Source organism: Pteronotus mesoamericanus, unplaced genomic scaffold (assembly GCF_021234165.1).
Source record: "Pteronotus mesoamericanus isolate MK-2021 breed Mesoamerican mustached bat unplaced genomic scaffold, CSHL_Meso_final scaffold_85, whole genome shotgun sequence".
NCBI lineage: Eukaryota > Metazoa > Chordata > Mammalia > Chiroptera > Mormoopidae > Pteronotus > Pteronotus mesoamericanus.
In genome coordinates, this window is record NW_026555329.1 from 61,370,579 (window position 1) to 61,385,954 (window position 15,376).

The window sequence follows — 15,376 nt, forward strand, 5'->3', positions numbered from 1 at the left end:
AAAAAAAATCTCACAATTCTATGAGAGGTTGTTTTCAGTTTTTGGCAGACCACTATGAGTTGGTCTTTCAAGAAATAAACAAGAATGAGAGGTTCAACTTGGAATTTATTTTTTTAATAGGTGTTTGCTAAGGTATTGCTTGGTATAACATCCTGCACAATTGGGGAGGCAGAAGGAAAATGGCTACATACACCTTTCTGCAGGCACAGTAATGATTTTGGAAAATGAGACAAATGTTAACTATTATAGAATTTTATTACAAATAAGAGGAAATACTTTTATATATTCAAACACAGGGGATTTCTACCTTCAAAAATTGAACTAAACTCCCTAAACGAAGTTGAGAGCTTGGTAAAGCTTATAATTGATGATACATAAATATAACAATAAATTCTTTATTTCTTTCTTTTTCAGTTATAGATAAAGCAACTTGCAAAACCTTCCTGAAACCTGAAGCAGGAACAATAATATTTAAAAGTAGTATCATTATACCACTTTATCCATCAAAGTGGCTTCATTCCACGATTCTCTCTTTTGTGCTTAAATCTTGAATCAAACGTTGCATAAACCAAAGTGTGTAGGAAAAAATAAGTGATTTTAACAGTAATTACTCTCTGCAATGGGAGTGCCAAAGTTCAAGCATATCTTCTTTAGGAGCTTTGTTGGGTCCAGTGGAGCATCCCAGGTTGTGTTCACCTTCCTTATGATTTCTTGTTGCTTGACTAAGGATTTCAGAGCACCCCCTTTTCTCACAGATATTCCTTTCCTGTGGGCTTGGAATGCCCCAACTGACCTTTGTTCTAAGAGGTTTAATGTGTCGATTGATTTGAGCCTCTTCTCTTTAATAGGAAACCCCCAAAGAGATGCCGTAGGACAACCCATTACATTATTTTACATTGATAGACTTGGCTTATATCCTCATATAGATAAGTATGGCAACGATCATCATGGAGGAATCCCCCAGTTGGGTTCCTTACAAGCACATTTGGCTAAAGCTAGAACAGACATTGCCTATTACATGCCAAAAGACGACGTGGGCTTGGCCATTATTGACTGGGAAGAATGGAGGCCTGTCTGGGCAAGAAACTGGAAACCTAAAGATGTCTACAGAGATCGGTCTACTGCCTTGGTTCAGCAACAAAATCCACACCTTTCTGTCACAGAGGCCGCTAATCTAGCCAAAGCACAATATGAAATGGCAGGAAAGAATTTCATGCAAGAGACTTTAAAACTGGGAAAATCACTTAGGCCAAAACACTTATGGGGTTATTATCTTTTTCCTGATTGTTACAATCATTATTATACTAAACCTCAATATAATGGGTCTTGCTATGAGTTAGAAAAGAGAAGAAATAATGAGCTCAACTGGTTGTGGAATGAAAGCACTGCCCTTTTCCCTTCCATTTATTTGAATACCATCCTAAAATCTTCTCCACGAGCTGCACTCTTTGTCCGTAATCGTGTTCAGGAAGCCATTCGGGTTTCTAAAGTACCAAATGCTAACAGTCCACTTCCAGTTTTTATATATACTCGTCCAGTTTTTACTGATGTATCTTCTCAATACCTTACTCAGGTAAGCAAACCAAGGTATGAGGGCTATGAAATAGTGTCCACAAATAGTGTTTGGGGGAATTTAGCATCATTTAAAAAAATTTTTATGAGAGTTTATTTGCACAAAACTGACAACGTATGTCAATGGCAAGATTTCAAATGCTATGGAAAATAGCAGCTTTGCAGTTTACCATTATTTTTGAAGGGAGTGAAGTTTAGCTTTTGATATCCTCTAGGAATATGTACACAGGTAGTTCTTCATTATTATATGAATGGAAAATAAGAATATGTTTCATTTTAATGTAATCATATCAGCAAACACAGAAAATTCGGTAGTACAAGTAATTTATTAGCTTAGTTCATTTTTTTTTCTTTCTTGGGTCTGCTCTCCTGTCAATATAAGTAGTTAAAATTATATAAATACCTGTATTTTTGTTATGGTAGGATGGAGGTGGTGTGAAAGATGAAATAAATTGTGGAGAAAAAAGTGAATAATATTTCATACTAAATGAAAATTATGTAAAATTTAAATTACTAATTTTTTTTGTTCAGATACATTTGTCTCCATTTTCCCAAAACCATTTTCCTCTGCCCCACCCACTCCCACCTCCCACCCTCAAACCTTCCCCACGTTGGCTTTGTCCATGGGCCCTTATACATGTTCTTTGACTTGACCCTTCCCCCTCTTTTCCCTATTAACTTCCTCCTGCCTCCACTCTCGTTATTGTTGGCTTGTTTTTTCTTTCAATATTGCTGGTTATATTTTTCTTGCTTGTTTGTTTTGTTGATTAGGTTCCACATACAGGTGAGATCATATGGTATTTGCCTTTTGCCCTCTGGCTTATTTCACTTAGCATAATGCTCTCCAGTTCCATCCATACTATTGTGAAAGGTAGGAGTTCCTTCTTTCTTTCTGCTGTGTAGTATTCCATTGTGTAAATGTGCCATAGTTTTTTGACCCACTCATTTATCCATAGGCACTTAGGTTGCTTCCAGCACTTGATTATTGTAAATGGTGCTGCTATGAACATTGGGGTGCACAGGTTCTTCTGAATTGGTGTTTTTGGATTCTTAGGGTATAATTCCAGCAGTGCAATTGCTGGGTCAAAAGGCAGTTCCATTTTAACATTTTGAGGAAATTCCAAACTGTTTTCCACAGTGGCTGCACCAGTCTGCATTCCCACCAAAAGTGTACTAGGGTTCCCTTTTCTCCACAACCTAGCCAGCACCTGTTGTTTGTTGATCTGTTTATGATGGCCTTTCTGACCAGTGTGAAGTGGTATCTCATTGTGGTTTTACTTTACATTTCTCTGATGGCTAGAGATGCTGAGCATCTTTTCATATGTTTCTGGGCCCTGTGTATGTTCTCCTTGCAGAAGTGTCTATTCAGATCTTTTGTCCATTTTTCAATTGGATTGTTTGTCTTCCTGGAGTAGAGTTGTGTGAGTTCATTACATATTTTGGAGATCAAACCCCTGTCTGATATATCATTGGCAAATATATTTTCCCATACAATTGGTTCCCTTTCCATTTTGCTGATGTTTTCTTTAACCATGCAGAAGCTTCTTATCTTGATGAGGTCCCACTTGTTTATTTTTTCCTTTACGTCCCTTGCTCTAGGGGACATATGGGTGAAAATATTGCTTCATGAAATATCTGAGAGTTTCCTGCCTATGTTCTCCTCTGGGACTTTTATGGTGTCACAACTTACATTTTGGTCTTTTTTTCCATCTTGAGTGTATTTTTGTATATGGTGTAAGTTGGTGGTCAAATTTCATTTTTTTTTACATGTTGTTGTCCAGATCTCCCAATACCATTTGTTGAAGAGGCTGTGTTTACTCCATTTTAAGCTTCTGTCCCCTTTGTCGAATGTTAATTGACCACAGAGACATGGGTTTTTTTCTGGGCTCTCTATTCTGTTCCTTGATCTATGTGCCTGTTCTTATGCCAGTACCAGATTGTTTTGATTACAGTGGCCTTGTAATATAGTTTGATGTCAGGTATTGTGATCCCTCCTAAGTTGTTCTTCTTTCTCAAAATTGCTGCAGCTATTTGGGGTCGATAAATTTTTGAAATGTTTGTTCTATTTCTGAGAAATATGTCATTGGTATTTTAATCGGGATTGCATTAAATCTATAAATTGCTATGAGTATCATAGACATTTTGATGATGTTAATTCTTCCAATCTATGAACATAGTATATGCTTCCATTTATTTGTGTCTTCCTTAATTTCTTTCTTCAGTGTTATACAGTTTTTTTTGAGCACAGGTCTTTTACCTCCTTGATTAGGTTTATTCCTGGGTACTTTATTTTTCTTGTTGCTACAGCAAGTGGGATTTTTTTTCTTAATTTATGTTTCTGATATTTCATTGTTGGCATACAAAATGTCTTTGATTCCTGAATATTGACTTTGTATCCTGCTGTTTTGCCCAATTCACCTATTAGGTCGAGTAGTTTTTTGGTGGAGTCTATAAGGATTTCTATGTACGTTATCATGTCATCTGCAACAATGATAATTTTACTTCCTCCTTTGCAATTTGGATGCCTTTTATTTCTTTTAATTGTCTGATGGCTGTGGCTAGGGCTTCCAATACTATGTTGAACAGAAGTGGTGAAAGCAGACAACCTTGTCTTGTTCCTGATCTTGGCGGGAAAGTTTTTAGTTTTTGCACATTGCGTATGATGTTGGCTGTAGGTTTTTCATATATGGACTTTATTATGTTGAGGTATGCCCCTTTTATTCCCATTTTGCTGAGTGTTTTTTTTTTTTATCATAAGTAGGTGCTGTACCTTATCAATTGCTTTTTCCACATCTATTGATATTATCATGTGAATTTTGTTTTTCCTTTTGTTTATGTGATACATTATGTTTATTGATTTGGAAATATTGAACCATCCTTGCATCCCTGTGATGAATCCCACTTGATCACAATGGATGATCTTTTTAGTGTATTGCTGGATGCAGTTTGCCAATATTTTATTGAGGATTTTAGCATCTATGTTCATTAGTGATAGTGGCCTGTAGTTTTCTTTCTTTGTTGCATCTTTATCCAGTTTGGGGATTAGGATGATGCTGGCCTCATAAAAAGAGTTTTGTATTCTTCCCTCTTTCTGGATTTTTTGTAATAGTCTGAGAAGGAGAGGGGTTAGCTCTTCCTTAGATGTTTTGTAAAATTCTCCTGTGAAACCATCTGTTCCAGGGCTTTTGTGTGCTGGGAGTGTGTGATTACTACTTCAATTCCACCACCTGTTTTGAGTCTGTTCAGGCTTTCTGCTTCTTCTTCATTCAGTGTTGGAAGGGTATATTTTTCTAGAAATTTGTCCATTTCACCCAGGTTTTCAAATTTCTTGGCATATAACTGTTCATAGTAATTTCTTACAAACCTTTGTATTTCTGTGATATCAGTTGTACTTTCTCCTCTTTCATTTCTGATATTATTTTTTTGGATTCTCTCCCTTTTTTCCTTGATGAGTCTGCTTAAAGGCTTGTTGATTTTGTTTATCTTTTAAAAGAACCAGATCCTGGATTTATTAAACCTTTGAATTGTTCTTTTAGTCTCTATATCATTCAGTTCTGCTCTGATCTTGATTATTTCCTTCCATATACTCGCTCTGGGCTTTGCTTATTGTTTCTACAGTTCTTGAGGATGTAGGGTTAGGTTGTTTATTTGAAATGTTCCTATCTTTTATAGGTAGTCCTGTGTTGCTATGAACTTCCCTCTCAGGACTGCCTTCACTGTGTCCCATAGGTTTTGGACTGTTGTGTGTTCATTTTCATTTCTTTCCAGAAACGTTTTGATTTCTTCTTTGATCTCATTATTGACCCATTCATTATTTAACAGCATGGTATTCAGTCTCCATGAGTTTGAATGCTTTTGAGTTTTTTCCTTGGGGTTGGCTTCTAGCTTCAAACCCTTGTGGTCCAAGAAAATGCTTGTTATGATTTCAATTTTCTTGAATTTGTTGAGGCTTGTTTTGTGTCCTATCATGTGGTCTATCTTTGAAAATGTTCCATGTGCATTTGAAAAGAATGTGTATTTTGCTTCTTTGGGATAAAAGCTTCTATATATGTCAGTTAAGTCCATTTGATCTACTGCGTCATTCGGTGCCACAATATCCTTGTTGCTATTTTGTTTGGAAGGTGTATCTATTGTTGACAGTGGGGTGTTAAAATCCCCTACTATCAGTGTGTTGCTGTCGATATTTTTCTTGAAGTTCTCCAAGATTTTCCTTATATATTTGGGTGCTCCTATGTTGGCTACATATACATTTACAGTGTTTATATTTTCTTGATGGATTCTTCCTTTGAGTATTACAAAGTGTCTTTTTGGGTCTCTTTTTATGGCCTTTGTTTTGAAATCTATTTTGCCTGATATTACTATTGCTACCCCAGCTTTTTTTCCCTGTCCATTTACTTGGAATATTTTTTCCATCTCTTTACTTTCAGTCTGTGTAGGTCCTTTGTTCTGAGGTGGGTCTCTTGTAGGCAGCATATGTGTGGGTCATATTTCTTACCCATTAAACTACCCTATGTCTTTTGATTGGAACATTTAGTCCATTTACATTTAAAGTTATTATTGATAGGTTCTTATTTATTTTTTCCCTTTGTACCTGTGTTCTTCTTTCTCACTCTTTTTCTTCATCTTCTTAAAGCAGTCCCTTTAGCATAGCTTCCAGTACTGGTTTGGTGGAGGTGTATTCTTTTAGTCTTTTTTGGTCTGGGAAACTTCTTATTTCACCCTATATTTTAATTGAGACCCTTGTTTGGTAGAGTAGTCTCGGTTACAGGCCTTTGCTTTTAATGACTTGGAATATTTCTTGCCACTTCCTTCTGGCTTGTAATGTTTCTGTTGAGAAGTCAGCTGCTAGCTGTATCGGGGCTCCCTTGTATGTTACTACCTGTTTCTCCATTGCTTCCTTTAGGATTCTCTGTCTTTTTTTTAATGGTATTTGCCATTTTAATGATGATGTGTCTTGGAGTGGGCTTCATTGGGTTCTTCTTGAATGGGACCCTCTGGGCTTCCTGGACTTGTGTGACTTTTTATCTCCTCAAGTTAGGGAAGTTTTCCATCATTACTTTTTCAAACAGGTTTTCTATCCCTTGTTCCTCTTCTTCTCCTTCTGGTATTCCTATTTTACAGGTATTATTACATTTTGGGTTGTATTGCATTTCCCTTAATGTCTCTTCATTCTTTTTGAGTCTTTTTTCATTTTCTTGCTCCTTCTGGGAGCTTTTTTCTACCTTGTCCTCCAGCTTACTGATTCGATCCTTGGCTTCATCTAGCCTGCTTTTGATTCTTTCTACTGTTGTTCTTCAATTCAGAAATCGTATTCTTCATTTCTTCTTGTCTCTTATTGATAATTTCTAGGTCCTTTTCCATGCTGATATAGTTTGCAGTAAGTTCCTCATAGTTTTCCTGTAGGCTTTTGTAATTCCCTCTGAGCTCACTGAGCTCATTGAGCTTCCTTAGAACCATTGTTTTGAACTCAATATCTGATAGTTTACTTGCCTCTATTTCATTTTAGTTCTCTTTCTGGGGATTCCTCCTTTCCCTTCATTGGAGGGTGTTTCTTTGTTTTCCCATTACTTTGGAGACTCTTCTTTTTTTACTCTGATTCTTAAATTGACCTGGTTTGACTTCCTGACTTTGTGGTGTGAACTTCTATGGTAGGAGACCTATGAGATTCAGTGGTGCTCTCCTTGATCTTCTGAACTTGGTGCTCCTCAGATGCCTTTCATGCCGTTTATGTAAGCTCTGTGGAAATGGTTGGGTTTTGATTGTTGTTTGGTTGTTTTTTGGTGGGTCCTACCTTCCATCTGGTTGACTGAAGGTCACTCTGCCCACCATGTCTTGGGTGTTTTTGTGCACATGCTGCCAGAACAAAACCACAAAGTCCAGGAAACAAACCCACATCTGCAAAAATAACTGCCCGCTGTGATCCCACTATCAATAACAAATGAACCAGTATTAATAAGGTTGTAAAAAGTTTAAGACTAATATAAGAAAGGAGAGAAATAAATTACTAGTATAAAATCTAATGACCTAATATGCACAAACTTGATGGGTCCAAAATGAACGTTATAAAGCTATTTAGTAAAGAAAATGTCACAAAGCATGGAGAAGACCTCAGTGGATTTCATCTTGATAACCTCTCATGTTTACCGCTGTTTTTTTTTTCTGCATCTGCCTTTGGTGATGTCAGATGTTGACCCCGTCTGACCTTAGGCTGTCCTATATTTCCAGGAATCTACTGTCTGTGGCTGTCTCCTTCAGTTGTCAATCTAGTCACTCTACACTCAGCAGTCAGGCTTAGGCACCACAAGGCAGGGCAGAGCTCCTCCTGGCGGTGAGTCTATTGTGTCCTTTCACATTGCTGCCACTTAGGGGAGTGGTGTTCCTGAGCAAGATGGCTGCTGCCGTATGGGGGAGGGATCAGCACCAGGATCCCACTGGCTACACTCTCTGCTCTCCCCCTAAGACATCTGTCCCCAGTCTCTCCTCAGGGGTCTCTAGCCCACTCTGCACTCCCCTTTGCTGGAGCCCAGGGAAAGTGGCTACAAATAAAAATTTATGCATTGGCCCTTTAAATGGATCTTTGCATCTCTAGCCATCCATATCTGGCAGAGAGCAACTCTGCCACTTTTCACAGCTGGCTGTTATCTGTGTACTTTTTGGACTGTGGTGCTGTAGGCTGGGGATTCCCACTTATGGTTTAGACTCCACTCTTCAAAGGGGAATTGAACTGATCGCTTAAATATCCCTCTGGGGCTGCTGCCTGTGGGTGCCCAGCCAGTCCTCTCATGTCTCCACTGCATTCCTTACCAGTCAGGTTGTGCTATAGCTGATTCTTTTGTCTGAGGTGATAAGGCTTCTCTCTTGCTATTGTTCAGTTGTTTGTTCTGGGTGATTTCTCCACAATTTAGCTGTAATTCCAGATTGGTTTTGAGAGGAGGTTCAGTGTGACTTCCATTCACTATCTTGCCTCACTCTTCAATTACTATTGTCAGGACAGCATTCTTAGCTTTGGTTTTACTACCTATGTAAAACACTTTCATTTTATTTCTATCTGTTAACTTTTTTCTGCCATATTTTCCAGGAGGACCTTGTGAGTACAATTGGTGAAACTATTTCTCTAGGTGCCTCTGGAATTATAATTTGGGGAAGCTTCAATTTAAGCCAAAGTGTGGTAAGTTGAATTGATAAGACATAGATGAGAACATTTCTACTTTTAATGTGTTTGGGGATTGTTGTGGTATTGAATAATACATACTATACTTGGTACATAGTAGGAGGTGCTCAGTTAATACTGGCTGAATCAAACAATCTTTCATTTTTGAGGTTATTTTGGGGTGCAGAAAATATTGTACTTGTTTTTCAGTGAGAAAACAAATTTGGTGAGATTAATTGAAGTTCTCTAGGCTATGTGGCTAGTAAGTCTTATAGGACTACAATCTTAGTTTCTGACACAGTGTTTGTGTTTTCTCTATTATACCATGGCTGTGTCTCTTTTCAAAAAAGGTCCAACTAGTCAATATGCATTCATTCATTCTTTCTTTAATTAATTCAATTACTGTTAATTAAGCACTTATTTATCCATTTAGTCATTCTATGACAGTTTATTGCAAGAAGCAACAAGCAATGTTCATGGGCCAAATCTGGACTGCTTGCTTCTGTCTGTACAGATCATGAGCTAAGAATGATTTTTACATTTTTAAATGGAATTAGAAAATAAAAAAATAGTATTTTATGATACATTAAAATTATATAAAATGTAAATATCAGTGCCTAACAGTAAAATTTCATTGGAGTATAGTCAAGGTCATTTGTTGGTGTCTGTGGCTGCTTTTGCACTACAAAGGAATAACTGAGACTGTATCATTCAAAACCCCCAAATATTTACTGTCTTTCCCTTTACAGAAAAAGTTCCTGACCCCTTGGTTTATTAAGTTCTAGGTAATTCTTTAGATGCTAGAAATGAAGCGGTGAACAGAGGAAAGTCTTTTCACCATGGACCTATATTCTCACAAGTGGAAATACAACTATACAGATATAATATGTTAGGTAACTGAGATACAACTACAATGAAGAGCAATGAAACAGTACAGGCAGGACAAAGGATAATAGTGTTTTTTAAGATGAGGTAGTCATAGAAGACCTCTCTGTTGAAGTACTGTTGGATCAGAGACCTGACGAAAATAAGAGAGCCAGTCTTAGGTGCAATAGCTTTGCTGGAATATGCTTTTCAAGAAAGACCATGGAGTTCACTGTGACTGGAGCTCTGTGAGCAGGGAAGAGAGTGGCAAAGGGTGTGGTCAGTGAGAAAGCAGAAGGTCAGCTATAGGGCTTCTTAGATCATGATGGGCTTCTACTCTGAGATGGAAAGCCACTGGAAGTTGAGTAGAAGAGGGAAAGCTTCTGATAAACATTACAGAAGAATGACTTAGCTGAGTTGAACGTAGATTTTAGAGGGGGAAGAGTGGGAACAGGGAGAGGCTATTGGTGGTTTGGACCATATATGCTGTCAGGTGTTTGGATTTTAAATATAATCCAGCAGTAGAACTGAGAGGATTGGCTGAGCGTTTGGCAAGTAGGATAGATAAGGGAAGTGGATAAAATGTTAAAATGACTCCTAGCCGTTTGGCTTGAAAGAGTTATCTCTGAGATGGGAAAGACTTTAGGAGTAGTTTTGTGAGGGCTGAGCAGGGAAGAAAATGGGACAGGTATATGTGGGCAATTGGGAATTACTTTTTAAAAATATTAGTAAATTATTCAAAGCTTCCCTAAGGGAGGGGAAAATGAAAGGAACACTTCTTTTATTTCCCACAGGTTATATTTAGTAGTGTCTATTTTAAGTAAAATTTTAAGTAACACTTCTCTTATGAGGAAAAAAATGTCTGTTTTGGTTTTTTTTTTTCTTTTCATTTTCTCCTAATGCATTTTCTTTAGTCCAAAAAGCCATTAACTGTCATGGCCTAATTATTTTCTCTCTTTCTTTATTTTCATCCTTGTTTAATTCTCCATATCAGTGCTTTACTTCCCACCTCTTTAATAATCTTATCTCAAAGCAAGAGGACAGCTATCACATGGATACTACAGAATTGGAACTGAACTTTTTCTTCTCTGATGGATGTGGAAATAGTGATGTAGGTGCCATGGAGAATGTCTAATAAAATTCATGGTCCAGGGGTCTTATCTTAGGGCTCAGAAAGAAGTGACTATACTCTAAGACTAGCCATATTTTTACTTCACTTATAAAAGCACTTAACAGAAGTCATATTTGTGAAATACTGTCAAGGTAATCTGAACCCTTCTGCCTGTATGGTAGAATTCTATTGTCTCTAGTTTGATCATCAATAAAGAGGAATAACATAAAATATAAGTTCAGGGAATCGTGCATATATTCCATTTGCAAAATCTTTCATACATCAGAGAATTATTTAAAAATTATAATTCACCTTTGTATATTTCTAATTTTCATTAGTTGTTTTCCCAGATTTATAAACACCTTTCTCAATGGCTCTATGTTAGGTTACAATGGACCATTTATACATTCTCTACACTATTTCCTTTTTTAAAAAAAACAAACAAACTGAGGACGCCATCCTTACTCTGATGAGAAATGAATCAGGCATTCCCCTATTAGGATAATGTAACATACTATTTAATTGTAACAGTTTTGTGTGGTTTTTTTACTTTCACTTTCATCTTAGACTCACATTCTTTTATCAAGACACTCAGACTGTCTTCAGCATTATTCTTACAAGGACAATCCTTCAACTTTAATGTAACTATTTTCTATTTAATAACATTGCCTTGTAATTGCCCCTGTGACTCTGTTTTATATACTTCTGCTACATTCCCAATGTATGATTATTATGAATTCTAGTTCTATTACTTTCTCTCTTTTTCCATGTCATTTGTAATCAATAGTCATGGATTATTTGTCATGTTTTCTGAGGTTCACTGGCAACTTGAGAAACTGGTAATTGCAAATGTAGTTTTAATGACTGGAATTAACCTAAAACTATTGTTATCAAATGTAAGCAAACCATTTCTTTCCATTCTATTTTATTAGATCCATTGGTGTGATAAAGCCAATTTCTACTGGTCCCAGCTCATGAAATCTTGTTGTTAAATATTCATAAATTTAGTGAACTGATCATTTGACACACCCATTATTAAAAATTAAATTATAAAAACTTATATTAAAAACAAAGTAATAAATACTTACAACATATCAATTACTTCATTTCTTGGGGCTATTCACATCTGTTGTATCTATAAGTGAAAATATTACGTAATGATATGCTACTCCACACCGTACAACCATAATGTGCAATGGTGGGATACTTGATTCTCAGTTCTGCATTCAGGTTGGTAGGTTAAAATTTGTCATGGTAGGAGTATTTACAACACAAGTATTGACAAGTGCTATAAACCAGGCCTTATCCTTTAAAAAGCCAGATTTAGATCTTTCCAAAGACTGCACCTTGTATAGGCTGATGACTCTCAAACCATTTTCATGCTTTCACTCTTCCATTTGCCTAGCTCTTGTTTCTGTGGACAACTGTAATGCCATCTGAACTTGGTATAAATTCTCATATATTCTAGGCACTGGTGATACAGTGTTGAAGAATATTGACAAAGCCTCTGCATTCATGGAACTTTTGTCAAAGTTGGAGGGATAGAAACTATGCACACAAGAAAAAATGAGTGTGATATGTACTATGCAGAGAATGAAAACAGATGTTAGAAAGTAGACAAGAAAGGTGTCTGAGGAGGGCATTTAATTAAAGCTACAATCTAAAGAACAAGATGGAGTGAACCACGTTAAAAATTAGAAAAAAGAGCATTCCAAGTAGAGGAAACAGAAAGTGCAGTTTGAAATGAACTGTCATGCTTGTGAAACAACTAGTGTGTCTAAGGCAGCACAGTGGTTGTATAAGTGGAAGGATGGGTTACACCACATCAGTCTACATACAAGTCGAGAGAAGCTGAATTTTATTTTAAACACTGTGCACAGCTACTGGAGGGTTAGGAAGGGGTTTTCTATTGCTGTCATAAAAATTACATCTCAAATTTATTATCTTTATTGATCTTCTTATCTGCAGATCAGAAGTCCAGCTTGGGTCTCAAGAGGCTAAAATCAAGGTGTTTTCAGGGTCACTTTCCTTTCTAGGGGAGGATCTTCACTTACTCATTTGGGTTGTTGGGGGAATTAATTTCCTCTTGGTTGTAGCAATGAAATCTCTATTTTCTAGCTGGCTGTAGCTGGAAATATAGCGTCTTGAAGTCACTGTATTTTTAAAAATTAATTAATTTATTTTTAGAAAAGGAAAGGGTAGGAGAAAGAGAGGGAGAGAAACATCAATGTGTGGTTGCCCCTCATGTTCCCACTACTGGAGAGCTGGCCTACAACCCAGGCACATGCCCTAGACTGGGAATCCAACCAGGGACCCTTTGGTTCACAGGCTGGCACTCAATCCACTGAACCACACCAGCCAGGGAGTTTACTGTGTTTTTTAGCTCTTGGTCCTCTCCTCTGCCTTCAAAGCCCACAATACTGGATTGAATCATTTTTACCTTTGAATATTCCCTCCTCCTTCTGTCTTTTTTTAATCGCAGCTGGAAAAGTTTCTACATTTTTAAGGACTCATGATTAGATTGAGCTCATCCCAATAATTCAGGATAATTGCCCCATCTCAAGGTCCATGCCCTTAAACACAGGCATCAAGTCCCTTTTGCCATGTAAAGTAACATGGTCACAGGCTCCAGGGGATTAGAGTATGAATATCCTCGGAAGGCCCTTTTTCTTCATACCACTGATACCATCATCCCAAGGATGGTAATAACAGATTCAAGTGGAAGTTGCCAAGAGTCCTTGACTTGCGTACTGACCGACCACCAGTTCCTTTGGTCTGCTGAAGGAATAGCACAGCCAGCTCACTCAATGATACTGTTTGTTGTTCATTAAACAAAGTGACTATCTTCTATGTTTTCAAAAAGACAGTGTCCTGGTTTTAGAATGCACTAGTTTCAAGATGAACCATTTTAGATACCACTCCTACTCTGCCAAATAAATGTATTTGGAAAAGAGCTGTTGTTATTTACTTGTAACTTGAACTACACATACGATTTAATATAAAGTATACTCAGGTGAACCTGTTTAGTTGTTCTGAGCTAGCAATTTAGAAACCACTTTTTTCCCAATGCCCTTTAAACTTTATCAGAAAAATGTGTAACACTTACTACATTTATTTATAATTCCTTAAGGGCTAACTAATGATATGCTGGGCCTTGGGATAAACACTTTTATATAACTAGTATATTTTTATTTTCACAACAACACATAAGGTAGATGCTAAAATTGTCCTTGTTTTACAGATGATGAAGTTAAAGCACAGCCAGGTTAATTAATTTGCTCAAGGTCACCCAGATAGAGAGCTAAGACTTAGGAAGCTAAGGCTTAGAAAGCTTGAGAGATTCCCAAGTTCACACAACTAATTATTAATGGAACTGGGACTCCAGTCCAATCAGGGCAGATGGACCCCAGAGCCCATTCTGTCCCCCAAGCCCCATTAGTTTATGAATTACTGAGGAAGACCAAGGCTAAGGTATGTTAAGCCTCAATCAGTCAATTATTTCAGTGGCATGAAAAAGCATGTGAAACTTAGAAATGTTACCCAAAAAACAATAATTTTGCCTATTAAGGTAAAAAAGATAAAATATTTTCTCACCCTTGCTGGGTCTGTTTTTTTGGTGTTTCCTTAGCAATTCCCTATTGCAGTGAATTAATTCACATATGAAATAACTTGGTATTTATATGCTGATCTTATAATTTTACAGGACACCTGCATAAAACTGCATGATTATATGAAGACTACACTGAATCCTTACTTAATCAATGTCACCTTGGCAGCCAAAATATGTCGCCAACTGTTCTGTCAGGATCAAGGACTTTGCACAAGGAAAAACTGGAATTCAGATGACTATCTTCACCTGAACCCAGTGAATTTTGCTATTGAAACAAGTGAAGATGGACAATTCAAAATAAAAGGGGAGCCTTCAAATGAAGACCTGCAAAACTTTGCTGAACATTTTCATTGCAGCTGTTATACTGATGTCGACTGTGAAAAGAAAGTTGATATAACAGAAACTCATTCTATTAATGTATGTGCTACTGAAGATGTTTGTTTAAATATTATTCTAAACTCAGAAGATGACATATTGCATTCAAGTATAGTGCTCTTTTTATCATTTTTATTATTAGTATTAATATTAATTATTGTAGCAGCAATAGTTTTTGTGAAAACAAATTCTATAGGGTGAAAACAAATTCTATAGCATGAAAACAAGACTTTGAAGGTGTCAGAGAAGAATTTCAAGGGTGTCATGAAGGAGATAATGTGTCTATGGCTTTGAAGATTGAATAACAGCTAGGTAGTATGGAAACATGAGACAGAAGGAACTTCAGAAGGATGGAACATTGGGTGTGGCTTTTAGAGTGACTATAATAGGTGATGACCAAACCATGAGTTTAAAATAAAGACACTCTCAAACCTCTTGACCTGCTGTATTTTTTTTCCCATGCACATATAATGTGATTTTACTCCCTATCACCCCTCTATAATGCAAACATTGTGAGGCCAAGTATTTGGTCTGTTTTACTCACTGCTATATCCACAGTGTGATGAACAGTATCTGGGTCTTGGTAGGCACCCACTAAATATTTGCAACTGATTGATGTTTTCCTTGTACATCGATGTTTCTCTCCCTCTCTTTCTCCCTCCCTTACTCTCTCCCTAAAATTAAATTAAAAAAT

At 36.9% G+C, this 15,376-nt stretch overlaps 1 protein-coding gene across 1 annotated transcript; it reads left to right on the forward strand.

The window, feature by feature from the left end:
- Positions 1-619: 619 nt before the first annotated feature.
- On the forward strand, positions 620-14,883 carry SPAM1 (sperm adhesion molecule 1). Its single transcript, XM_054564211.1, has 3 exons — positions 620-1,573; positions 8,651-8,740; positions 14,401-14,883. The coding sequence occupies exons 1-3, from the start codon at positions 620-622 to the stop codon at positions 14,881-14,883; spliced, it is 1,527 nt and encodes a 508-aa protein (XP_054420186.1).
- The last annotated feature ends 493 nt before the right edge of the window (positions 14,884-15,376 follow it).